The sequence below is a fragment of the Arvicola amphibius genome, chromosome 1, assembly GCF_903992535.2.
Source record: "Arvicola amphibius chromosome 1, mArvAmp1.2, whole genome shotgun sequence".
NCBI lineage: Eukaryota > Metazoa > Chordata > Mammalia > Rodentia > Cricetidae > Arvicola > Arvicola amphibius.
The window spans coordinates 170,145,672-170,172,691 of NC_052047.1; the positions used below are offsets into that span (position 1 = coordinate 170,145,672).

At 43.7% G+C, this 27,020-nt stretch overlaps 1 protein-coding gene across 1 annotated transcript in view; it reads left to right on the forward strand.

Annotated features, from left to right (window-relative positions):
- Positions 1 to 12,035: 12,035 nt before the first annotated feature.
- The window catches only part of Rcl1 (RNA terminal phosphate cyclase like 1), a 45,800-nt gene continuing 30,815 nt past the window's right edge, over positions 12,036 to 27,020 (forward strand). Inside the window, exon 1 of the mRNA XM_038324874.1 lies at positions 12,036 to 12,273. Coding sequence (XP_038180802.1) covers positions 12,138 to 12,273 — 136 coding nt within the window. The 5' untranslated portion in view covers positions 12,036 to 12,137. The remainder of the gene's footprint in view (positions 12,274 to 27,020) is intronic.

The following is a 27,020-nucleotide window of genomic DNA, read 5'->3' on the forward strand; positions in this document are numbered from 1 at the left end:
TAAATGTCCTTTTGCCGGGTGATGAGAAGTCCTCTTTCTCTATAGATCACGCTGTGGACACGCCCCGTAGTAAAAGAATAGCAACTGTCTGTGTATATGGTGGTGGACTTGCCTCTTCCCCATCTGAAAGCCTCGGTCAGCTCAGGCTGACTTCTGGGCTGAGGTACCTGGTTCAGGCCCAAATGGTTTCGGTTAAAGCAATTATTGCAGCTCCCACGTAGCTGGTTTCAGTTTTCATTTCCTGACAGTCATGCTGGAGCACCTGAGTCATCGGGCAAGAGGGCAGCTGAATGGATGGCAGAGGGTTTCTCAAGCTGGACTCGAGTAGGGCCTGGTGCTGGGTTGTGCAGTCATTGGACAGCCAGTGTAAGGGTGCTCTTCGGAGGGTGTTCGGAGTATGAGATCTTGATCCAGAGTCAGCTTGTTTCTTTTCTTTTATTAAACTAGCAGCAGTCACCACAGCTCTTAGACAGTGGGTCATCCTGTGGTTACAGGGTCCGGTAGTTTGGTCAGGTATGTCACGGGTTGTTTCCATGGCCCCAAAGTTTGTTTAAAGCCCCTTTTGTCTTTTGTTTCCTTCGCAAATGGTTGAAAAGGTTTGGAGACATTTGGAAATTCTAGGGGTGGAGCAGAAGTCAGAGCTGCTTTTAAAGCCTCAAATGCCTTCTTTAGGTCCCAGTCCAGAGCAGGGGTCTAGTGCCCCCTTTTGTGATTACGTATTAGAGGCATTTCTATTTCCACAAACTCTGGCCTCCAGAGGCAGCAATATCCAACTGCACCTAGGTACTCTCGACCCCATCTCTTAGCCTTTGGAGTTGGAATATGAAGGACAGCAGCAATCCTACTCTGAGACAGGCTCCTTGTGCCTCCCCTCAGCAGGCTGGCAAGGTAGGTAGCCTCTGACGTACAAAACTGTACTTTCTTAGCTGACATTTTAGAGCCCAAGGTCTGTAACTCTTGAAGCATTTCCCAGTGGCCCTTTTATAATTTATTTTCCAGGAAACCTCTGAAGGAAGGGCAGAAAGTCTGCACTTAGCATTTTTAACTCCTGGGGCAACCTGGTCCGGGTATGTTGTTTGCCATAACCTCCTACTGGGTCTTTCCATTTAAAAGAAAAGATGGGTTGTCTCACCTCTGCCCATGGAGGCTGAAGAATGGGTCTTTCATGTCCAGGAGAGTGCACATCTGCTTCTCTGGAATAATCAGACTCATGAGAATCAGGCAAGAGAGGAGTATTCCGGGGTGATTGACTGGGCATTAGGATGCCTGTGTCTTCAAGTCAGGCAATATGGACTGCAAATTTCTCCTTTTGTTTCCAGGGTCATTGGGTATTGTTTAATATGGATGGGGGTAGCTAACAATTATAGGAGCGTGGTGTTGGGCCAGTCCTGGGTAGGTTGGTTCCTTCTGACAGAGGCTATGACACCAAAATTTTGCCAGGTATCTGTAAATCTAACTGCATCTCATCACCAGAGAATCTGATGGTGACTTTAACTTTTATAACTTTTTCTCTAAAATCTGGGGCTAACTGGGTGGCAAAGGAAATATTTTAGAAGATGTCTTTAATCCTTTAAAAAAAAAAAGCCTAGTGAAAATTGTTTATATTCTCTTTGGTCAGTGTTAGACAGAAGGGAAAATGGGTTCTGCCCAGGCTATGTTGTCTGGCTATAATCCCCCACCCCCCCATCCCTCCACCCCCCCACCTCTAACCTCCCCTTCCCCCCTCCCCCCCTCCCCGCCGCCTTGCCCAGCCCAGGGGCGTTTGTTTTGTTTTGCTTTTTTCTTTTTTATTTCTTTCAGAGAGTGGCAAGTTTTATGGACTACCTGTTTGTACATCATGCAAGAAAAAAGAGTGGAGCTCTCTCCTTTTCTTTGGGCTCAGCCCAGAGGAACATTTTCCCTTTCCTGGTGTTTCTTAGAGTAGGCATGGAGCAGAGCAGAGAGTGCTCACCTGGGGAACCATTCCCCTATACCACCCCATGTGCATCCCCTTTAGACGGTAGGGGCCCTGAATGAGAGGCCAGACCTCTCCCCACCTTCATATGGGACCAACCTTGACCATGGGCAGGAGGCAAGCAACCACACCAACAAGTGCTCCTGCTTTGGAGATGTTCAGGTGGTGGATTTGGAGTTTTGCTGGGTGCCCTGGAAGAGTCAAAAGGATTTGGGTCCCTAACAGAAGAGGACACAGGTTTTAAGCTGGGTGTGGGGAGGGTCTCACACTAGAGAGATGGAAATACATAGAAAGACACACAGAGACACACAGAGAAACACAGTAAAGGCAGCCAGTGATGACCACCACACATTCATACACCTGAACAGACAGAAGGAACCCATGATGTCTCACATGGATCCCAGACACTGATCAGCAGCCACATCTGGCCTCTCTTACGTGTCCAAACAGAGGACACCTTAATCAGACTTACACCCAGAGGTGCCAGATGAGGCAACTTCCTAATTTCCTTCCTTTTGGGGGTGGAGGTGTAGACCCTTCAAATCACTGGACAGTGATTGATTCAGAGGGAACCCTGGGAACCTGGGACATCTCAGGTTGAACGATTCCTAAGAGTTCCCTGACCACCAACCACACTCTTCCTTGATCCAAGGGGCTCTGAGATCCCCAGTGTCTTGAGGTTTGGTCTCTGAATCTCACTGGGGTTTCTAGGAATGGCGTGGCATATTCATCTCAGACATGGGTTTAAGCCAATAGAAAATTATTTTCTAGTGAGCTGGCAACTAAACTGGGTGCTTAGGATCCCAGTGTAGCCCAGAGCCTTTCTCAGGATCAATGTTTAAGCCCAAAAATCATGTTCTGGATCGACGTATTTCAGTTAACAAGAAGAGTTAGTCAGAATTGGAACTAGGGAAGCTAAAAGGCAAGGTTAGTACATTTTGACACTTTTCCAGAACTATATGGGCTTTGATGAATAAAACCTTTGTTTTAGTTTTGGCAGGTGGTGCTGTCTACATGCCGAGTTTTACAGCCTGACTGGCATTTCCATCATGGAGTCAGTTGTGCTAGGGTCTAAGGGACTACCGAGGTCTGGGGCCCTGTTAGAAAAACACAGTTTCATGTTTGTGAAAGTAAATATGATAGTTGTAGTGATTAGAAAGAAAATGGCTCCCATAGGGAGGAACACCATTAGGAGGTGTGGCCTTGTTAGATTAGGAGCAACCTTAATGGAGAAAGTATGTCACCATGGGGGTGGGTTTTACGTTCTCCTATGCTCAGCTACTCCAGTGCCACAGTTCACTTCCTGCTACCTGTGAATTCAGACGTAGAACTCCTAGCTTCTTCTCCAGCACCGTGTCTGCCAGCACTGCACCATGTCCCACCAGGATGATAATGAACTGAACCTCTGAAACAGTTAGCCACCCCAATTAAATGTTTTCCTTATAAGAGTTGCCATGGTCACAGTGTCTCTTCATAGTAATAGAAACCCTAAGTAAAGCAATAGGTAATCACTTGAGAGAGTAACCTCAACCGTAATTGTTGAAACAGCCAAAATGAGACCCCTTCTTAGCTGAGGGCTGCCATTTGTGGTATTTGCTAAGAGCAGAGGACTTTTGTACAAATGACCAATTTGTATCTGAGAAGATGGGAGCTCTTGTGTCGTTTGTGCTGGACACAGAAAATCTCGAGGTAAAGAGAAATAGGGTAGGGATCAGCTTTGTAAATAAAATACCTGTGGCAGGATGGTCTCATGCCTGATGTTCATTATCTCTGGCCAAGGGCAGTTTTTTTGGGACACTGCATTTCGACTTTGGGAGAATTAGGGAAGCCACATGTTAAAGAGACGAGTCTCTAATTGTTCTCAGGTTTTACCTGTAGCACCCAGCAGATAAAATTTTACAAAGTCCATTAAGAGCATATTAACGTCAGAATTATGAATAAGTGGGAGCTTTGCAAGTGTAATAATGGTGAATCCTACTCAACATTTTCTGTCATATGTTTTCTTAGAATTTCCTCTAAATTCAATGACGTGCTTTGTAGAGCTTTAGTTATTTATCTCCTAACCTTTTCTTTTCCTTTCTGTCTTAGTTAGGGATTCTATTGCTCTGATGAGACATCATGACCACGACAACTCTTAGGAAGGAAACGTTTAATTAGGGGTGGTTTAATGCATTATCGTCATGAGGTTTAGTCAATTATTGTCGTGGCAGGAAGTGTGGTGGCTCAGAGGCAGACATGGTGCTGGAGAGGTAGCTGAGAGTTCTATATTTGGATGGACAGGTATTAGGAACAGATAGTGAGCCACTGACCTGGTTTGAACATCTGAGACCTCAAGGCCTGCTCCCAGTGACACACTTCCTCTAACAATGTCACACCTCCTAATAGTGTGACTCCTTCCGGGGAAACAGTTGTATTCAAACCACCACACATTCTTCTCTCTCTCGCTCTCTCTCTCTCTCTCTCTCTCTCTCTCTCTCTCTCTCTCTCTCTCTCTTTGGTGTTTTTGAAACAAGGGTTGCTTTGAGTAGAACTACATCTATAGACCAGGCTGGCCTCAAACTTAGAAATCCACCTGCCCCTGCCTACCTAGTAGTGTGTTTTGATTTTCATTTTGTTTTGTTTTTGAGACAAGATCTTACTATGCAACTCTGGATGGAATTCTCTATTTTGACCAGGCTGCCCTCAAACACAGAGACCCACCCGCCTGTGCCTCTTGAGTGCTGTGGCCAAGGCTGAGTTAAACCTTTCCCCATAGACTGGCCTGACCTTGAATTCACAGCAATCCTCCTATTGCAACCTCTCAAATTCCAAAATTACAGATGTGAGCTACCACATCCAGCTGATTTGGGCTATGTTTAATTAAGAAATAATGTTATGTATTAGGGTAAGATCTGATGAATGACTATATGAATACATAACAGTCATAGTCTAAATATTTTGCATCTCTTATCAAGCCAACTCACAAATATTTAAATTGTGTTGCACTTCTGATTGGCAATCTAATAAAAAGATACTTCAGTAAAAAAGGAAAATAAGGCTGTGTACAAAAGAAGAGCCATAGACAATTTCTTTTCTTTCAAATTTATGTGTATGTGTGAGTGTATGTCACATGTATGTGGATGCCCTGGAGATCTCCTAGAGTTGGAATTACAGGTAGCTGTGTGCCATCTAACTTGGGTGCTGGGAACTGAACCCAGGTCCTCTGCAGGAGCAGTAAGCACCTTAAACCACTGAGCCACCTCTCCAGCCATGTCCATGGACAGCTTTAGTAGTGGTTGCTCTCTCTGTCATTGGGAGTGTGTTAGCACCTTCTGATCTTGTGACATCTGTGCCTTTCTCTCCCTCCCTCCCTCCCTCTCTCCCTCCCTCCCTCCCTCCCTCCCTCCCTCCCTCCCTCCCTCCCTCCCTTCCTTCCTTTCCTTTTTACTTTCATTTGCGTTTATTTTATGATGAATTTATTCCCATTTTTGTGTCTTCAGGGATACCTTTTTCACAGCCTCCTCTTCTAGCTTCGGAACAATGTGTTCTTTTCTGCGAGGATCACCTCAATATGGCTCATGTGTGGGTTAATCCAGTCATGAGCTCTGGAAGTTCAATGACACCTTTTGGATGATTTGTTCACCTGGCTACTTTCAATGACTGGAGAATCTACATCTCTGAATTTTAAAGCAGGTGTAACAGAAATTCAGTGCTCTTTTGGGTCACCAACCCTGCATCCAGCCCCACAGTTTAGCATGGACACACCTACCAACTCCACCATCATATTGCCAGCACACATTAAAGAGACGTTTTTTGGGGCTGGAAAGACGACTCAGTGGTTAAGAGCACTGACTGCTCTTCTAGAGTTCTGTTCCAGCACCTACGTGACAGCCCCTTGCCTGCTTCTGGCCTCTGAAGGCACCAGGAGCTCGTATGGTGCGCACACATGTACAGGCAAGCACTCATACACATAAGATAAAAAACAAATCTTTTAGTTGGTCAGTGGTGGCACACACCTTTAATCCCAGCACTCAGAGGCAGAGGCACTTGGATCTCTGAGTTTGAAGCCAGCCTGGTCTACAGAGCGAATGCTACACAGAAAAACCTTGTCTTGGAAAAAACAAAACAAAACAATGCTCGGTGAGTTTTTAGATATGCATGTGCTTGATGGCTCGAGCAGTTTCTCGGGTTTCTTAAAGTGAAGACAAAGATTTGAATGTCCTTATCTGCATGATTTTATAGGGTTTTCTGGGTCAAGAGAGTAGCGAGAACAGTCTTCGGTCGTCTCAGGCCACTTACAGGAAGAAATGTTCTTCTTCTTTTCATTTTTATCATAATACAGTAATAAACATGGCCTAATTAATGTGACTCAACACCACATAAATACTAGCAGAGTCCAGGATGTCTGTGTCAATACCAAATGTAGCAGCTTCTGGAGAATGACTGCCCTCGGCAATGACAATGTGCTTTAGGCCTTACTGACTTAATCAGCAAGGTTGTTGTGCCAGTTGTCAGGTTTCTGCTTAGACTATGGTTGTCATTATTTTCTTTATTTCTAACTCACAAGTCACACACTTTATTGAGATAAAAGCCACATCATATACAACTCCCGGTTTTTAAAATTTCAAAGTACACATGTGGTCTATGGCTTTAAAATGTATATTCCCATTATTGTATCACATTTATAATTTTTTAATTCCAGAACATTCTGTCACCCCAGATAGAAACCCCACACCTCCCATCTTTCTCAGCTTTCATCCCCTGTGAACTGCTACTACTACTTTACTTTCTTTCCGTATTTTTTCTGTTTTGTACCTTTCATATACAGGGAATCATAAATCTTGTGACCTTTTGTGTCTTGCTTCTTTCGTTTAGCCTAATGTTTTCTAGATTCGTACCTATTGTACATATTCCTTTCTCATTATATGGAAACACCATTTTGTCTGTTCACTAGCCAATGGACATTTGAGCTGCTTCTAAGTTTTGGTTTTTACAAATGAGAGTGTGGTAATAATGGAGGTTGAACCTAGGCCCTTGCATATCAGGTGTATGTTAGGGACAGGGGGAGGGGGATGAAGAGAGAGAGTATGGGGAGAGACAACTGGAACTGGCTTTTGGGGGGTGGTGTGGGAACCTAGCAGTATAAACTCCCAGGATTCTACAAGGGTGACCCTAGTGAGGATTTCTAGTAAGGGACAGTACTGGAGCCTGAACGGCCATCTTCTGTAACCAGGCGACTTCCAGTAGTAGGATCGGGACATCAACCCAAACACAAAACCTTCAACCTAGACTCTATCTTGCCTAAAAGATGTGCTGGGGCAATGTAGGAGTGGAACTTGGGAGTGGCCAACCAATGACTGGTTTAATTCGAGGTCTATGCTGTGAGAGGGAGCCCATTGGAGAGCTTCTTCAGGTTCCTCCCCCTCAAGCTCTGGGAACCCCAGTGGAAGAAGGGAGGAAGATTTGTAGGAACCAAAGGACACCGGGAGAACATGGTCTACAGACATTGACTAAGTAGGACTCATAGAGACTGAACTGGTGATCATGGAGCCTGCATGGCTCTGTACTAGATCCTCTGCATATATGTTAAGGTTGTGTAGCTTGTTGTTTTTGTGGTACTTCTTACATTGGGAGTAGGGGTGTCTCTGACTCTTTTGCCTGCTCTCAGGACCCCTTTCCTCTTAGTGGGTTGCCTCGTCCAGCCCTGATATGAGGGTTTGTGTCTAGTCTTATTGTATCTTGTTATGCGGTGTTTGGTTGAAATCCCTGGGTGGCTTGCTCTTTTTCTAAAGGGAAAAGGATGAGGCATGGACCTGGAGGAGAGGAGAGGAGAGGTGGGGGAGGAGCAGGAGGAGCAGGAAGAGCTGGAGGAGCAGAGGGAGGGGAAGTTTCAGCTGAATGTATTGCATGAGAGTAGAATAAATTTTAAAAAAGAGGAAACAAAACAAAAACCAAACATCAGAAAGACACCAAATGAGCGTGTGTGTGGTGTTGGAGATTGAACCCAGGGCCTGGCATGTTCCACACAGTTGCTCTTCCAATGAGCCAAGACCCAGCTCTTGGTTTTTTGAGACAGTGTCTCACACTGTAGCTCAGGCTAGCTTTCAACTCATGATCCTCCTGCCTCAGTCTTCTAAGTACTGGATGATGAACATATACCACTGTATCCTGCTGTATGTGGTTTTGTTTTGTTTTTGGTGTTTTGTTTGTTTGTTTTACAAAGTCTCTATTATGTAACTCTGGATGTCCTGGAGCTTGCTATATAGATCAGGCTGGCCCTGAATTTACAGAGATCCACCTGCCTCTGCCCCCATATTCTGAAATTAAAGGCATGTACTACATCATCTGGCCGTGTTTAACTTCTTAAAGAAGCACCAGACTAATTCCTACAGTGACCATACTATTTTAGACTTCTTTCAGCAATGTTGCACCATCTCTCCAGTCCTGAATATAAATTATTGACATTTTTTTCCTCTAAGCACTTTGAAAGCTTTCCCCTTTGTGTTTGCCCTTGATGGTTCCGGTAAGAAATCAGCCGTTCATTCCACTGAAGGCCACCTGTGAGCAGTGAGTATCTTCTCTTTTGCCACCCTCAAGGTTCTTTCTCTTTCCATAGTTTGGTGATATTACATCTTGACACACACCTCTGAGTATATTCTACTTGAAATTGGCTGAGCTTCTTAGATTCGTGTATTTAATCAAAGTTGGAAGCCATTGCCCATGATTTCTTTATACATTTGCTATTCCATTTTCCCCGACTTCCCTCTCCCAACTTCGTTTATGTGTAAGTTGGAACATTTAGAATTTTAAGACGCCTAATAGATCCTGATTTCTTTTACACTTCTCAAAGCATAGTCCAGAGGCCAGAAACATCAACATCTCCTGGGAAATAGTCGGAAATACAAATTTTCAGGCCCCACCTAGACATCCTGAAGATCCACTGTTTATGAGACAACCTGTTTTGTTTTTTACGCGAAACTCCTTAAGCAAATTTTAGGCATATATTTTTTTGTGTGTGTCTGTGTGTGTATGTGTGTGCATGATATATGTGTCATAGGCACAAATGCTGCAGCATGCATGAGGAAGTCGGAGGACAATTTTGAGTTGTTTCTCTCCTTCCACCTTTAGATGGGTTCCAGGGATTAAGTACACTCAGGTCACTAGACTTTCCTGGTGAGCCATCTTACCAGCTCTCCCTTCAAGGCAAATTGAAGGCCAAAGTTTAAGAATCAATGATTTTGATGCTTTCTATTTTACTGATTTACCTTTCTTTAAATCAACTGATTAGATTATAATTCCAGTCAAGTTATACTTCCATTAAACTACACTAGGTGATAAGCTTTGCAAATACAATGAAAATATTGACCTTCTTCTTGTCATGGTAAACTGTCTCATCATAAGAAACTCTAGGACCTGCCTTCCCTGGCTGCAAAGTGTGTTAGAGAGACAGGCATGACCAAGTGATAAAGGTCTAAAGAGTATATGCTCAAACAGAGTTTAAATAGTCATTGTAAGGGCTTGAGGAGGACTGGACACAGAAACTCACCCTAACACTGGAGTAGAATTAAGCATTTGTTCCAGACTGAGGCAGAGGAAAAAGTCCTGAGATTCATGATGACTTGAGGAAAGATGACGAAATAGCAGATTATTAAACTGTACATGACAATGTAAATAGAGGCAAAATTCAGCAGAGTTCTGTCATAAGCGTCTAGCTATACATAGTCCAACTTGTGAGCTAGCTTGGTGTGAAGACAAAATCAGATCCCATATGCAAGACTCATCTTGTGGAAACTGACTGCAGGCATGCACTCAGCAATATCATAGGAGTATTTGTTGTGGCTTGCTAACCCCTTAATGCTCAGGGATGTGTAGTTAATTATAGCTTATCTAAATCGAAACAACACATCTGTACCACAGTAAATCATTTTCAGTCATTTGTTATTGTGTAACAAACCTTCCCAAGCCCATAGCCTAAAACAGTGGCAATACTTCGTTTGTGGCTATGCAATTTAGGCAGGGCTCAGTGGAATAGCTCATCTGTGCCCCAGATGGCATTAGTTAGGGTGGCTCCAAAGACCAGTCAGAGGGTAGGTGACAAATGAAATCATCTGAGGACTTACTTGAGACCCTGTCTGGCAACAGGGGCAGCTAGCAATCTTCTCTCCATGTGACTTTGGTTGTAGTTTCCAACTGTGTTGAAGCCAGCTCCTCCTCCTCCTCCTCCCTTCTCCCTCCTCCTCCTCCCCCCTCCCCCCCCTCCTCCTCTTCTTCTTCTTTCTTACAGAAGGCTCAGAAATCCAAAAGACTAGATAGATAAGTGGAGTTTCCATTTTGACTTTGCTATTTACTGTGTTGTTCACAACAAGCCCCTTCTCCCCATTCTGAATCTCAGATCTCAAATTTTATGTCTGGACTTAGTCTCAATTGCCCAGAAGAAGATGCTGAGGCAGATCTTAGAGAGGACATAATTTATTTGAGAGTTAATTCCAACACATATCAGAAGGAAGTTGGGAAGAGATACAGGGAAAGAAGCCAGGAAATGATGCTTAACCAAGAAAATACTACAGACAGTAACAGGAGCTTAAAGGACAGCACAGAGTTACCTCACTTAAGGGTAAAGGGCGCCTGGGTATAATTTCCCTGTCGACTCTAGTCAGTCATTGCTTAAAGACAGCAAATTCGAGGTGGACTTGAGAAAATCTGGAAGCAGAGATGAGGCGCTAATGGACCAAAACTGAGCAGGTTTGCAAGGAAAGTAGTGAGGTTTGAACGAATGTAAACATTCTTCATTGAATAATAATAATGGTTTTCTTAAGATTATTGAGTAATTAAATGAGATAGCATAAAAAAAGAAAGAAAAACCTCCATTCCTAGTGCGAACGCTCTCCCGGTGCTTTATTAGTCCACACAACAGCATTTAGAGGAGCCCCGGAAGGTCCTGGAGCTTTTCCAACGCTGCCCACCAAACCGTTCATCTGCCTAAGGCAGTCTCACAGAATGGCATTACCATAAGCCGGTCAGCCACCAAGGCGGACTTCAGGTCTGATCCCTAAACTCAGTGCCTTTGCTCTCATGGCCACCCTTCAGAGGCTCCTCCGGGGTTTCCTCGTCACTCTCACCCGCTTAGGATGGTCACTCTTTCTTCAGCTCCCTTTCCCATCCTCCACTGTGCTTTCTGGGACTCGAGTTCTGGTGTTACCGCTCACAAACGGTTGCAAACCCAACAGGGTTCCGAAATTGTTCGTCATTTGGTAGTTTTTAATAGAGGAGTGAAAATAACCCAGTATTTAGGAAGGTTTTGGAGCGCAGGCTTGGAAGACAGGAAAGATGGAAAAAGCAAGACCACCCCTCCCCCCACGTATGCATGCGCATGTATGTCTTGAAGTTGCCTCAACTGTCCATTTTGAGACGTGCGAGGTGAAGGATCAGTCTTGACACCAAACTCGAAGACTGTTAAACGAGTGGGCAGATAAGAAAGGGACAAAGCGAGGCACCTTATTACAAAATAAGCAGTGACCTCTGGTCTAAAGGCTTGGGTCCTAGTTCAGGCAGCCTCTGACAGCTTTGCCTTTTCCCAGGCGTAAAAAAGATTGTAGGCTGCACCTTCGGTGATTACTGCTCAGACCCAGACTGCGAGAACAACAGGGTAAGCGCGCCAACCCTGTTCTCTTATTGGGAAAACGCGGGAGCAGCTAGCATCCTCGCCAAGCGGCTGTAGCAGATGCGATGCTAAGTACCAGGCAGCTGCGGGCACCCAAGCGGAGTCATTGCTTTTTCTAGCTCTCAGGCCCTCTCGGGAAGCCGCACACAGACAGACAGACCCCACCGCCGTCTGGGCGCCGGGCTTTCCCGCAGCGCTACGCGTCCTGCTGCCGCGCGCTGTTGCTGGGGCCCGGGCGCCGCCCTCTTTCACTATCGACCAATGGCGGAGGGGCCAGAGCAACGCCCAACTACAGAGCGGACCAATGGCGGCGCAGAAGGGGCAACGCCCTGCTCCCCCACGGACCAATGGCAGTGTGCCCCGGCGCCCGGGCCGCCCCAGCCAGGCGAGGAGGCGGGCAGGCGGCCGCTAGCTCCGCCCCGCTCCCCTCTGACCCGGTGTCTAGTCGCTCTGTCTTCCTGTTCCAAACCACGTGGACGCGTCGGGGGCCGCCGTGGTCCCTGTCGCGTTCCCAGCTCCCGGCCCTCCGCGGACTGCACGCACATGGCGACCCAGGCGCACTCCCTCAGCTACGCGGGGTGCAACTTCTTGCGTCAGCGGCTGGTCCTGTCCACCCTTAGCGGGCGCCCGGTCAAGATCCGGAGGATTCGGGCCAGGGACGACAACCCGGGCCTTCGAGGTGATTGGAGAGGGGGGCGTGGAGGGCGGGGATCCGAGGTCGCCGTCTCGAGCCGTCGCGGGGCGCGTGGGAGGGCTGGGGGTCGGGCGGAGCGAGAGGCGGGTCTGGTCGGAGCTGCGCCACGCGTGGAACGATTCCCTGCGGCTCCCGGGCGCGGGTAGTAAACAGCTACACGTTTTCCTGGCTGGCGTGTTGCTACGAGTAGGCGTCACCCACGCACTTCCCTCTCTTGAGACTCTTGCTTTCGCCATAAACCTCTCAAAGGAGAAAAAAATAGTTTATTGGACCGACATGTAGTAGTGAGTGAGTGGACGGACAGATGTTTGGAGAGGAAAGTATCCCTGGCTGGTTCCCCGTTCTCGTCCAAAGCAGGTCTCTGAAACCGCTGCCCCCCCATTGGACACCAGTTCTTGTCGCCATTGTTTCTCGGTCCCCTACATCTCTTAGGCAGTGGATTACAAGATTTTATTTTTAAATGATGTGCTTGTTTCTATTGGTGACTGATGTGCGCAGTAGAGGAGCTTTGAGATGGGTTTTTGTTTTGTTTTTAAAACGGGGTCTCATGCTGCCCAGGCTGGGCTCAAACTTGTGTAGTTGAGGTTGACCTTCAACTCCTATTCCTTCTGCCTCCACCTCCTGAGTATTGGGATTATAGGCCTCCTACATTTCAGCTGAGAAAATTTTAATTCATAGATCTAATTGTCTTGACTTCAGGAAAAGGAACACCAAACAGTAAGCTATAGGCTTCAAGCTCTTTTATTTATTTATTTGCTCCACAAAGGCAGATGGGTTAAACCTCTCATTTGAACCCACATCTCATTAAATGGCTTTGGTTTTCATCTGTTCCCCTAGAATTTAGGTACATGTTCAGAAGTGGCTCTTTAATCTTAAGAGACACAATAAGACAGTTGAATCAAAACCTTCCTGTAGCCTGAAGGTAGAGAGGGCCTGGAGTTGGTTCAGGGAGGGTCAGGCTGATGTGTTTAACTTTGCAGAGCCTCTTGTAATAGATGGCTAGACCAATTTCATCATCTGTCTGAATATGTTTTTTTGATAGTTTTGTTTCTGTCACTCTTGAAGTTTTGTGATGGAAACAGAAGGCTAGAAAGGAAGACCCTAGAAGGCTTGGTAAGGTCAAGGTTAAGTTCCTGTCCTCCCTATATTGCTGGAGAAAACACTGGGTTTGGAGACCCACATCTATAATCCCAGCACTCAGGAGGCTGAGGCAGGAGGATCACAAGTTCAAGGCCAGCCTGAGCTGTGCAGCGGAGGTGAGTTTTTTTTCTCCAAACAAAAACTGGAAGGCAGAGGCAAGTGGGTCTCTGTGAGTTAAGAGGCTAGCCTGGTCTACACAGTGAGTTTCAGGCTAACCAGGTTTACATAGGCCCTGTTTAAAGAAAAAAAAAAAAGCCGAACAACAAAAAACAGATGAACAAACAAAAACTGAAAGCAAACAATCAAAAAAAACCCTCAAAGTTGAGGCGGAGGCACTGGTTAGTGCTCTTTCCCTCCAGTCTCTCCCCACCCCCAGTTTTAAATCTGGTCCTAAAGAAGAGTTATTGCTTGGTCTGCTTTGCTGTGTTTTCAACCCCAGATTAGCCTGGAGACCTTGTTTCTGCTATGACCACTAGGCACAGGATTTAGCCCAGGTGGGCTTTCTTTCACAAATATAATGCTCATAAGATACAATTCAGAGTTGACTCTTGATTGGTGCCCCAGTACAGTGTTCATGTTTCCATGAACTTGACCCTGGCATTTTTCTGAAAGGGTAGGGGATCTGGTACCTGGGGAGGTGGTTATTTTATGGGATGCGCCACTGTAGACTGTTCTCCTTACCTCATGTCTTAGGGTTCTGTTGTTGTAATAAAAGACTATGTCTGAAAGGAACACAGGGAGGAAAGGGTTTATTACAACTTAAGTTGTAGTCTGTCAGGAGGGGAAGCCAGGGCAGGAACTCGAACCAGAGACCAAGGAAGAATGCTGCTTACTGGCTTGCCCAGTTTGCTTTCTTACACACCACAAGACTACCAACCCCACAGTGGGGTTGCCACCCACATTTATCATCAATCAAGTAGATGTCCCACCGGCTTACTGATAGGCTAGTTGATGTGTTGGGTGCACTTCTCAGGTGACAAGTGACACTGGTTTGTGTCGAATTAACAGAAAAACCTAACTAGCCACCTCCTCAATGTACTAGTATAATAGAGACCGCCACCTTGTGCTGATTTAAAGGCTTAGGAACCTTCTAGCTAGATGCTTGTCTGTTGGGGAATATTATTTTCAGGTGTGAGACTTTTGTTTACACTGCATTTGTTTAACTCTGTGAAGCTGTGTTACTGTGCCTTCCTAAAACTGATGGTCTAATAAAGAGATAAACGGCCAGTAGCGAGGCAGGAACAAGGATAGGTGGGACTGGCAAGCAGAGAGTATAAATAGAAGGAGAACTCTGGGAGAAGAAAGAGCAAGGAGCAAATGAGAGAACAAGGAGAGGAGGACACCAGGGGCCAGCCGCCTAGCTACCCAGCAAGCCACGGAGAAAGAAGTAAAGAAAGGTAAACAGAAATAGAGAAAGATAAAAGCCTAGACAGACGCAAAAGATAGTCAGGATACTTTAAGTTAAGAAAAGTTGACAAGAAACAAGCCAAGCCAAGCAAAGGCCGGGCATTCCCAATTAAGAATAAGCCTCAATATGTGATTTATTTGGGAGCTGGGTGGTGCCCACCCCCCAAAAAAGCCAAAAGAGTAAAACATCCTATAACAATCTGTCTGATTGCTTACAGAGAGACCCAGATACATATCTCTACTTTTATTTGTAGGCGTAAAATGAATGTTAGTATGTAAACAGGTTAAGTGTGCATAATATACACATAAACATAAACACATGTATGTAGCCTCAGACACATGATTTGGGTAGTCAAATCCAAATCCATGGGAGCTTCATCTATCTCTGTCTGCCTCTTCTTGACTTGGATTATGGAATTTGGAAAATAACTTGAGAATAACCAATATAGTCTCCAGCTGAAATACAAAAATCAATCATATCCCCCAAAGGTGCTTAAACATTTCAAAGAGAGTGCATTTTGGAGGAGGCATGACTCGGAACCATTCGGAAGGTTATTTGAGCCTCATGTGCACGGCTTTGCGGTAGCAGAGTATAGATATAGGTAAAAGTTGGTCGCTCAGGGAGCTTGTTCTCTACAGGAGGAACTTGAGTGGAATAGCATGAAGTAGCAAGGGTCTAGTGTGGTGGAGGAACTCATTGGAGCCCAGGTTGTAAGGAAGACAGACATTCTGGATGTCCTTCTATTGTGATAGTGGAAACGGTAGCTGTGGGGATCATTATAGGTGAAAGAAACAGTTCTCTTAAGCAGTTTACTTTTATTTTTTTAACATGCTGTATATGTCTGTGTCTAAGAGTGTGCCACAGTACTCTCTCCGGTTGTCCTCTGACCTCTATTAGCATGTGGTCATATATACATACCCACCCCGTACACACATAAAACAAATGTTAAAGCAAGATCCATTTCTGAGCCTTAAGTTTTTTATCGGTAAAGTGGACTCAAATAGTCCTGCTTTGTGGGATTCTTATGGGGACTAACTAATACTTGGTTGTCATGAGCAGGGCCCAGTGAGCAGGAGGAACAGGTGCTGATTGGTTTACTGTGCTGATTCTACTGAACAGTGGGTAAAGTTGTGCTGTCTGTACCAAGCCTTTCTCTCACCATTGGAAACTCCGAATACTTCAAAAGTATGTTGTTCCTTTGAAGTTCCCTTTTAGGTGATCAGTTCTACATATCTGCAGATTGTTGGTAGCTTTACCCTCTGCGATGTTGACAGTATTTAGAGACATTTTTGGGTATCACTAGGGGAATTACCAAATAGGAGAGCCCAAGAAACTGCTAATACCCTACAATAATGTACAGGATGGACCTCACAGTCAAGAATTATTCTGTATATTAGTAGTAATTTTATTGAAATGTCAGTACTGGGGTTTAAAAACTCTGAGACATTAATAATTTAAGCTTTTGCGTTATATTGCAAATTCTTAGGAGTAACAGCAGGTATTATTAGAACTGCCTAAGGAATTAGACATGGCAGTATTTATCTCTGTAACCTATCATAGAGAAGAAGGCTGCAGAGGAAGACCCTGGATTTCAGAAGTAGATGAGACTTGGGTCATGCCCAAACCCTGGGACTTCAGACGGAGAAGTTGATATGTTAAATAAAAGTGCCCTTTTTCTGTGCATAGAGGTTTAAATAATGAGAAGAAATTGGTCTCCAAAGAAAGGTGGTTCTGGAATGGTTCCAGTTAACTCTTCATATATACCTGGTATGGTGGCACACAGCTGCTGTAACCCCAGCACTCAGAAATGGAGCCAGGAGGTTAGTGGGGTCAAAGGCCAGCCTGGGTTTCTTGGTGAATTTTAGGTCAGCTAGGCCAACGTTTCTCACACTGTAGATGGAAACTTCATGGGGGTAGGGGTCAAACGTCCCTTTCGCAGGGGTTGCCTAAAACTATTGGAAAACACAGATATTTACATTACGGTTCATAACTAGCAAAATAACTGCCATGAAGTAGCAACGAAAATAATTTTATGGTTGGGGTCACCACAACATGTGGAGCTGTACAGGGTCGCAGCATTAGGAAGGTTGAGAACCACTGAGTTAAGTGAAGTAGCCGGAACTTGTCTTAAAATACCAAAAAAGCAAAAGCAATGAAAGTATAACTATATGCAACTTATATTTCACTTTTGAACACAACCAGTTATACTGTCTCATTGTATTATTCGTGTCAAAGAGGAAGTAATATTTCTGTTGTTTCTGTCATTTTATTGAAAGTAAGATAGCCAGGATAGTTAAGTGAGGTGATGGGTTTAAGTGTTCAGCCAGCTCCAGCCAGACTGAGAGGCTTCTTTTCCTGTTATACACTTGGATGTTCTTCATTGGCATGATACAGTACCTGTTCCAGCTAACTTTCATTTTCCCTGAGACAGCGTTTCTCTGTATAGCCCTGGCTGTCCTGTCAGTCACTGTGTAGACCAGGATGGGCTCGAACTCAGGGAGATCTAGAGATCTGCCTGCCTCTGCCTCTGAACGCTGGACTTACTATGTATACCATTACATCCGGTTTTCCAGGGGTCTTTACCTCTGGATTTCACAAGGGCTTCAGGAGTTGGTCTAATGAGTTCTGTGTGACGTGGGGGCTAAGTAGAGAAAGCCACATGAAAGGTAATTGTCGAATCTCCCAAACGAGGCACTTGATTTGGGTAAAGTTGATAAGTGTAGGTCTGATAAGATTGCTGTTACCAGGCTGCTCATATGTTCGGCTTCGGAGTCCTCTTCTGGAAAGTTAAAAGAGTTACTTGGGCTGGTGGGAATGCTATACATGGCTTGAGTAGACATTCTGAAGTGGGAAGGTTAAACAGTTTTAATCAAAAGAACCCTTTAAGATGTGGTTCTCTGAGAAGGAAAACAGTTTTTGATTAGCCGACACATTTAGGGGATAAACCTAGCTGCTCGTAAATGAGCTCTTCTAAAAGGAGGGCGAACCTATAAATTTCTTTTCCTTGTGATTTGATAATTGGAATTGTTAATAGACAGCAGGACTGGAGTGAGCTGGATGACAGGTAATGACATGTAGAGGTTGCATATTGTCCTGTTAATTAATTAGTGCTTCTGTTGGTTGTTAATATGTACTCCCAGGTGATGATCTTTGGCTGCCCCAAACAAGACATACCAAACATGTCAAGAATCTGAACGGCCTGTTTTCTGTTCTTGCTTAGATGCTATAAGAACTGTATTTGGTTGGGAGTATGCGCCATCTTTTTTTTTTTAAACTAAATCTTTCTTTTTGAGATCATTGTAGGTTCATTAACAATTGTAATAAATAGAAGATTCTTGTACTACTTTCCTAATGAGACCATCTGTTCAAACCGTCATACTGATAGTATCACAACCAGGGTATGCACACTTGACATGGGGAGCTAGAGAATGTCTTCACGACTGTAAAACTTCCCCATATTACCTGGTTTCCATGTGTCCATACAGACCACCCCAGAGCTCTTGGCCTGGTATGAGAATGACACCTCTTCATATGAACCAGGGTCTGAATTTGGTACCAGAGCTTGTGGGACAAGCCGGTCATTCACACAGTAGCTACTTTGTGGACCTCAAGAGTGTGAGATTCTCTACTACCACCAATTAAAAAAGGGTGGAGGGAGTTATGAGAACCCTTAATGGGTGAGAGCTAGAGGGGGCTTCCTCCTACCCAGCCCCTACCCCTGCACGGTTCATGAGGTGGGGTTTCTGAGGCACATAAACCAAGATCTGAGGTGTATTTGACTGGTCTAGGAACCCCATCAGTCTTGCCAGCTGAGACCCATCAAGGATCTAATAATGCCCCAGTTTTTAAAAGACTTAGATTCCTTCGTGCCGATTACATGGTTCACTGAGACTTGGAACCAAAGAACATAGTGACAAGTGGTGGGACAGTCAAACTGGATGGCTTTGGTTTGGTCAGAAGCTGCCCAGTGGCCGTCACACCTGTGGTTCATGATGGCAGCTAGCTGAACTTCTGCTGTCTGCCTGGGCAGCACCTGGGCAGGCAGCACCTCCTGTACAAAGTGAAGCTGACATGTCACACAGAAGCTTTGATCTCAGCAGACTGTCTGCAGAAGATGACCGGCCTTGAGATGTTTCTCTGCCCCAGGGGGCCCTTGCCAGTGTAGTGGTTGGTATAGATGGAAGGGTCTGAGGCCTAGCTGGCTGTGCAGTACCTGGTAACAAACCTCTGCCTCCCTAGCCCTGCCTCACTGACATAATCTACATGAGGTAGGCAATTCCCAGTCAGTGGAATGGCTACCATTCTCCCTTCTCCACACTTGAGTGCTGCGAAACCGTTTGAGAAGACAGTCCTGCCTTCCCCTGAAGCCACTGAGACTCCTTCGGCTTCTTACAAAGAATATTTTACTGCCTTGAATGACACCCACATCCTTCCTCGTGAGATTTATCCTCCTGGCTCCCAGTTCACTATACTGTACTCTTGAGAATATATTCTTCTCCTTACCTACCTGACCTGTCATCATGCTGCCCCTCCCCCAGGAACTAACAAATCAAAGGGAAAGGGGAAGGTTGGTGGTATTGTTCCTTTGTGCTCACATCTATTTGTCTCCCTTCTCTCATTCCTTCTACTCTATTCTGTTCCTAGTTTCGTCGATCAGAAATGTTATATAAACTGGGTATGGTGATGTAAGCCTTTAATCCCAAAACTCAGGAGGTAGGACTCTGTGAGTTCAAGACCAGCCTGGTCTACAAAGCGAATTCCAGGACAGCCAGAGCTGTTACAGAGAAAGTCTGTCTTGAAAAACCAAAAAAATAAAATATATAAAAAAGTTTATGAATGAAATTATAGAGTATACAGGGTACATACTTCATTCAGCAACAAACCTCTCAGGGGTTTCTTTTTGATACAACAATGTTATATGCAAAGTTCATACCTTAGAATCTTTATTAGAATTGAGTTACTAAAAACAAAAATCATGATGCTTATGAGTTTGTTGGGTTGTATTCATTATCCTTGGCAGCATACAGCTTGTGGATTGTAGCGTGACCATTAAGTTTTTAAATCAAGTTTGATACTTTAAAAAAAATCCTAAAATGGACAGTGGTGGGGGCACGCCTTTAATCCCAGCACTTCAGGAGCAGGCAGATATCTGAGTTCAAGGCCAAGCCTGGTCTACAAGAGCTAGTTCCAGGATAGCTGGACTGTTATACAGAGAAACCCTGTCTTGAAAAACAACCAGACAAAAATTCCTGAGTACAAAAATGAAATGAAAGTATTTCTCTCTTGTTCTCATTTTAAAATTACTTTTGAAGTATATCTGGCTCACTCCTAATTTTGAACTATTCTACACAGTTGAAAGATGGTAGGGTTTTTTTTTTGTTGTTGTTGTTGTTCTAACATGTGGGCATTTTTTTTCTGCATGTATGTCTGTGTGTTGCATGCATGCCTGATGCCCTCAGAGGGCAGAAGAGGGCATCAGATCTGGAACTGGAGTTACAAATGGTTGTGAATATTTATGTGGGTGCTAGGATTTGAACCAAAGTCCCCAGAAGAGCAGCCAGCTCTCTTAACCACTGAGCCATCTCTCCAGCCCCATGTAGACTAGATTTTATGAGGACTCAGTCTTTTTTTTTTTTTTTTCTGGTTGCATGCTAGTTGCTTCTTTCATTCTTAAGGCGGTGCCAGGTTCTCTCAGTCTGGGCACCATTTTATATTCTCATCAGCAATGTACAAGTGCTGTGGTTTCTCACCAGCAATTGAAATGCTTTTATTTAGTCATTATGGCCCATGCTTATTAGGTAGTCATTTTTCATTGTATTAATTTGCATATGCCACCACATATCTAATGTTTTCTGTGAAATGTCTTTTCATGCCGTTGCCCATTTTAAAATATAATTATTTGTGTGTATTCTTGAGATTTCTGGATATAGCTCAGTGGTAGAGCATTTGCCCTGAATATCTGAGGTTCTGGTCTTCAACACACCCCATCCATGGTTGTAGAAACGGGGGAGGTGTGGACTAGGTCTCAGTTTCAGGGAGTTTCTCTTGTTTTAATTTAATTTCTGCTTGTATTTTTATTTCATTCTCCAGTTTTGGGTTTATTTTGCTTTTTTGCCACTAGCTTCTTGAGGTGGAGTTTTGAGAAAGATGTCTTTTTTTTCTAATAAAAGCATGTAGTACACAAAAAAATGTACCATACTATAGTGCTTTAGCTGGATCCCGCACATTTTGGTATGTTGTATTTTTGTTTTCTTTCAGTTTAGTGTGATTTAAAATTTTTCCTTTGAGACTTCCTTTGACCCGTGGATTATTCATTAGCATGTTTGATTTCCTAGTGTTTGGATTATTTCTTGCTTTCTTTGTGATACTGATTTTACTTTAGTATGGTGTGAGGATATCGCTATGATTTCACCTCTTAAATTTGTTGAATTTTAAGTCTATTTTGGTATTACTTTTGTGGTCACTTAGAGCAAATGTATATTCTGCTGTTGTTGGTAGACTTTCTGTTGATCAGAGCCTAGACAGCGTAGGTCAGTGTTCTTTGGGACACACCTTGGCCAGGAATGCTTAGCTGTGCATAGCCTTGGCCATCTAAATTTTGATCTCATTTTACCCCCTTTTCCAATGTGGCCACATGAATAAATCTCCTTTTCTGCTGTCCCTTTTAATTTGACTCTTTTTGCTCTGTTTTTTTGAGGCAGGGTTTCTCTGTGTAGCCCTGGCTGTGCTGAAACTCACTTTAGAAAGGGTTGGCCTCGATCTCATAGAGATCCACCTGCCTCTGCCTCCAAGTGCTGGCATTAAAGGTGTGCACTACAACCACCTGGCTAATTTGGCTCTTTTAAGTGGGTGGACTTGACTTGGGTAACAACTGTGACCCCGCTCCCACATTTAATGACAGAGGTATCATAATACTTGTGTCCAGGTACCCCTTCCAGCCCAGACCTGTGCCACTCCACGGCCATACCACGTGAGCTCTGCACCGTCAGAAAGGGAAGGGTACAGGAAAACATTTTGAGAGACAGCACATTCATGGAACTTTCAGTATTTTCTTGAAATCGTTGTTTTATGAGTCATTATTGTTGGTCTTTTACTTAATTTGCAAACTAAATATAGATATATAATATGTAGAGGAAAAATCTATTGCATTCAGAACTCAGCACTGCCTATGTGTTTTTACACTGATTTCCCCATGGCTGTGGAAGATTTCTCTGTTCTTGAACTAAGGCTTCTATTTTAGAAATAACCCTTTTGTTAAAATTAGTAAACTCACCATACCTTTCAAAATGGAATGAATAGACCTGAATTTTGTCAGGTTCTTTTCACACTAGGCCATTTGTGTGATCAGTGCTGTGGTGACCTAGACGTTCTTGTGTTTCATGGACAACATTTCTTTCTTACTAGAAAAGAGACATTTCCCACCAAGCTGACTAAGATGCATCCTTAGTCCCAATAGGTAATTAAAAAAATACACGATTGTAGTGAGGAGCTGTGGGCAGGCCTGCTTTTCGTCCCGCCCGGCTCCCGGCTGCCTGGCTAGCTTATGCCCCGAAATAACAACACACAAACTGTATTCACTTAAACACTGTCTGGCCCATTAGTTCTAGCCTCTTACTCACATCTTGACTAACCCATATCTAATAATCTGTGTAACACCACGAGTGTTGTCTTACCAGGAAAGATTCAGCGTGTCTGATCTGGCTGCTGGCTCTATCACATCTGACTCAGGTCAGAGAATCATGGCGACTGCCCAGAGAGGAGAGGCATGACATCTGACCACACTTCCCTTCTTCCCAGCATTCTGTTCTGTCTACTCCACCTATCTAAATCCTGCCCTATCAAAAGGCCAAGGCAGTTTGTTTATTAACCAATCACACGATGATGTTTGTGCATCTCTTAGGTGTTATTTGGGGGTTTTGATCTGCTTTCATTAAATGAGATTAGCTTGTACTTTAACTTATTTTTGGAAATTAATGTTCGTTATTTTCTTTCTGGAGCCCTCTTTATATGTTCTTTTTTGTACTTTGGAAGATGCAGTTTGTCAATAATTTTATTTTTCTTTGAATGTTGAAAAGTATCCACGGCCTTCACCACTGTTCTTCAGTATTGGTTCCTTTTCTCCTTCCCTTTGCCTTGTATCTTTTTATATCTTCTGTTTTGTTTTGGGTGCTAGCTTCATTAGAAGTGTAGTAGTGGAGACTGGTTTGTTGTAAAAGCTCTCAGTCCTCGGGGTGGGGGGGGGGCTTGGCTCTAGCTTCCTGGTGAAGTGAGTTTGATCCCCAGCATCCAAAACCAGGGCTGTTGGTTTTAGTTCTTTCATTTTATCTTATTTTATTTATCTGGCTTTTCTTTATTTTATTTCTTTGGTTTTCATATAAGAAAACCAAAATACGCACAAAATTTGCATGTGTGAGACAAAAGTTGTGGTTTCATCTTTATGTTATAAAAGTAATAGTACTTTGGGGAAATTATTCTTATTGGTCAAAATGTAAATAATTGGTGTAGATTGCACCCCTTAATTCGTAGACCACAGAACGTTCCCCCATTTCCCAGATTTTTCATTACTGCAGTATTTTCTTTACCATTTCTTTTTGTTGTTGATGATGAAAATGTTTCTTTTTTTTCTGAGTTTATTATGGTTGTTTTGTATGCATGCCTACTACCTAGGGAGGCCAGAAGAGGGCATTGATCCCCTGGAACTGGAGTCACAGACAGTTGTGAGCTGCCAGGTGGGGTTGGGGATTGAACCCAGGTCCTCTGTGGGAGCAATCTGTGCTCTTAACTGTTGAGCCATTTCTCCAGCTCTTCTTTCCCATTTCTAAGCTCTCAGTTCATCTTGTTTCTTGCTTTTCCTTCTTCTAATTTATAAAATTTTCAAGTGGTAACTTTTGCTTTAGTAAACCCTCCATATACTTTTCCTGATTTGTGTATCTGTTGAAGATATTCTATTCTGTTCCTTTGTCTGTTTACAATCTAGGAAAAATGTCATTTCCTTTAAGAATTTTGTAGGTCAAAAAATTATAAAATATTATCTCATATATAAAGGAAATATTTTTTCTAAGTAATTATACATCTCTTAACTGAGAATTGAGTGTGTGTTTGTAGTTTCTTCCTAACTTTACTTAACCATTTATTGTCTTGTTTTCCCGTTGTTTTCTAAAGAACTTGAAATCACATTGAACATGTTTCTTTTAACCCTTCTTTTAATATAGTTTGAACATTTCTTTGTGCAATTGAATATTCCTTTAAACCTTATTTTCTTATCTTCTCTTTTTTTTTTTTTTTTTTTGTTTTGTTTTTGTTTTTGTTTTTCGAGACAGGGTTTCCCTGTAGTTTCTAGAGCCTGTCCTGGAACTAGCTCTTGTAGACCAGGCTGGCCTCGAACTCAGAGATCCGCCTGCCTCTGCCTCCTGAGTGCTGGGATTAAAGGTGTGTGCTACCTCCGCCCAGCTATCTTCTCATTTTAAAAAGAAATGTCTTTATCGTGTAGCCCAGGCTGATTTGGAACTCTTCTTCCTGCCTCAGCCTCCTGAGTTCTGAGATTATAATCACATTTTGCAGGTGAGGCTTTAAAACATTCTTCATAACTGAAAAATTGGATGAAATCATTTTTTAAATTATGTGAAAAGGTATTTGGATTGAATGTGAAATTTTATGCATTTAAAAAAACATGCACATGGTTCAAAGTTTAGAGAGAAGAAAGGAACAGAGTCTGTCTCCTAGTCTCCGCTCTGAAACAGCCGTCTCAATAATTTCTTTCCCAGCCCCCCGCCCAACACTGTTTCTACATAGTCATCTGCATGGTTTTAGGGCTTTTCTTGTTGTACCTTGGAGGTGACTCATACTAGTTGAGTATATCAGAGGTGTCATTGATTTCAAGGCTGCATTGTGCTGTGAACATGCTGTGAGCTAGCCAGCCTGCTGTCTGCAGACACTTAAGTTTGAATACCTTTGAATTGAAGCTGTTGAGTACAGTTCATTGAAATGTGCTCCTTTCAGGTGGATCTCTGAGTTTGAGGCCAGCCTGGTCTACACAGCAAATTCCATAGTAACTAGGGTCTGTGTGTATATGTATGTTGAGTCACTGTCTGGAGAAAAACAGAAAGGGACTGGGGGAATTAGCTCCTTCTTTTTACCTTTTGTTTATTTTATTTTTTGAGACAAGGGTTGTCCGTGTATCATATCAGATTGGCCTTAAGTCCTAGTCCTTCAGCCGCAGATGAGGATGTGCATGACCCTTGTTTATAAAGTGTAAATCTGGGTCTTCAAGATGGCTCAGTGGGCAGAGCTGTTTGTGGAGCAAGCCTGGCGACCCAAGCCTTCTCCCTAGAATACTCATAAAGGTATGGAAAGACCTGACTCCTCTGATCTTCACACACCATGGCATACATGCACACATGCACACACACATGTGGTAAATTTAAAACATTTAAAAGAACCTGAGAAATACTTTAAGACATAAAAGAGTGCTTAAGAGATTGTACCATGGACCGTGTGACCCCCACCCAGGTAAAGAAATAGAACCTAGTCAGTATCTGTGCACTGGTGTCTCTGATGGTGGCCACATCTTGCCCTGAGTTATGCTGTGTATTCCCACACAGTGCAGTGGCATTGTGCTTGGGTTTGAAATGTTTCCCCTAAGGTTTTCAGCCACCTGAAGTTTTAGACACCAAGGAGTGGAGTGATCCAAAGGGAAGATTGCAGGCAGGGAGGTGAATGGGGAACACTCCTGGGTGCCTCTGCTTATGTGCCTGGGGAATTGACTCCACTGTAAGGGAATTTGATCTTCTGCACCAGATGATGGAGCTGTACCTTCACTGCTGGGAAGACTGGAACTAGCTCGAGTCTGGCTTTCTGAAGTGTGTTTGCAGTGACCTGGGATGATCCTGCCTGGACGTCTTTTGAGGTGCCATTCTCTTCCTACTCATGTTCCTGCCAAGTGATCGCTTCTGATTGAGGTCATGATTAAGGGCACCTGTGGATTGCAAAACAAAATGGTTTTCAAGTCCCTCCCTTCCTCCCCCTCCCCTGCCGCTCTATTTTTTTTCCTTCTCTTCCTTCTTTTTCTTAATCTATAAGATCTAAGGAAGCTTTAATTTTAGGCTTCATTCGTGAAAGCCTCTTCTCTAGAAAGCTTGGGCAATCAAACACTTACTTATTTTCGAAGTACTTTGCATTTACTATAAACCTAACTAGGAAGTGGCATTGTAATACAAATTGTGCCTGTTTTTAGAAATAGAATGTTCTATAGAAGTAACCAATTCCATCCTTCACTTTGAAGTTTTTGTGATGCTACCTATAGAAGAACTTATTGCATATACATGTAAAACTGAAGCTAAAGATTCTTGAATACCCTTACCATACCCTTTCTCCTTGAGACATTTGTTCTAAGATATGCCCCATCCCCCGCCAAACCCCCCATCCTGGTTGATGCCTGACCCACACACGTAGTATTGAGTTCGAGTTTTGCATAGTTTTGTTCTTATTTTAGACAGGGTCTCACTGTGTAGCTCAGGGTGTTGTGTATTCTACACTGAACTCGAACTCTTGATCCTCCTGCCCCAATTTCTCTAGTTCTAGGATTGCCAGCACACACCACTGTTCCTTGCTAAATATTTTTTCCTCTATGCATGATTTCTGTAGTATGCATGTGCTTCCCCTAGGCATAACCACATTGCTAGCATCGCTATCCTTGTGCTTCAGGGTCATCATTGGTTAAGATAGAGATGCCTTGAACAAAGTGCTATAGTACTGCAGCTGTGGATCTAATAGCTGAAGTGACTTACTATACCAATGGGTAGGTAGAAAAGATGACTTCATATGCTAGATAAATGTAGGATTCATATCCTGTAAGAACAGAAGAGAATTGTTTATTTCTAGACCTTTCCATTTAATATTTTCACTGTCATTGACTGGTAGTAATTTTTTAAAAACTTAAATATTTATTTTGTATGTGCATGTGGCGGTCAGAGGACAACTTGTTGGTCCTCTCCTTCCACCATGTGGGTGGGGCCCAGGGATCAAACTTAAGTCATCAGCCTTGGTGGCATTGCCTTTATCTTCTGAGATTTCACAGGCCTGACTGGAAATAATTAAAACTAAAAAATGAAGCTGGCGTGGTGGCACACACCTTTAATCCCAGCACTTGGAAGTTCCAGTTCAAGGCCAGCCTGCTCTACAGAGC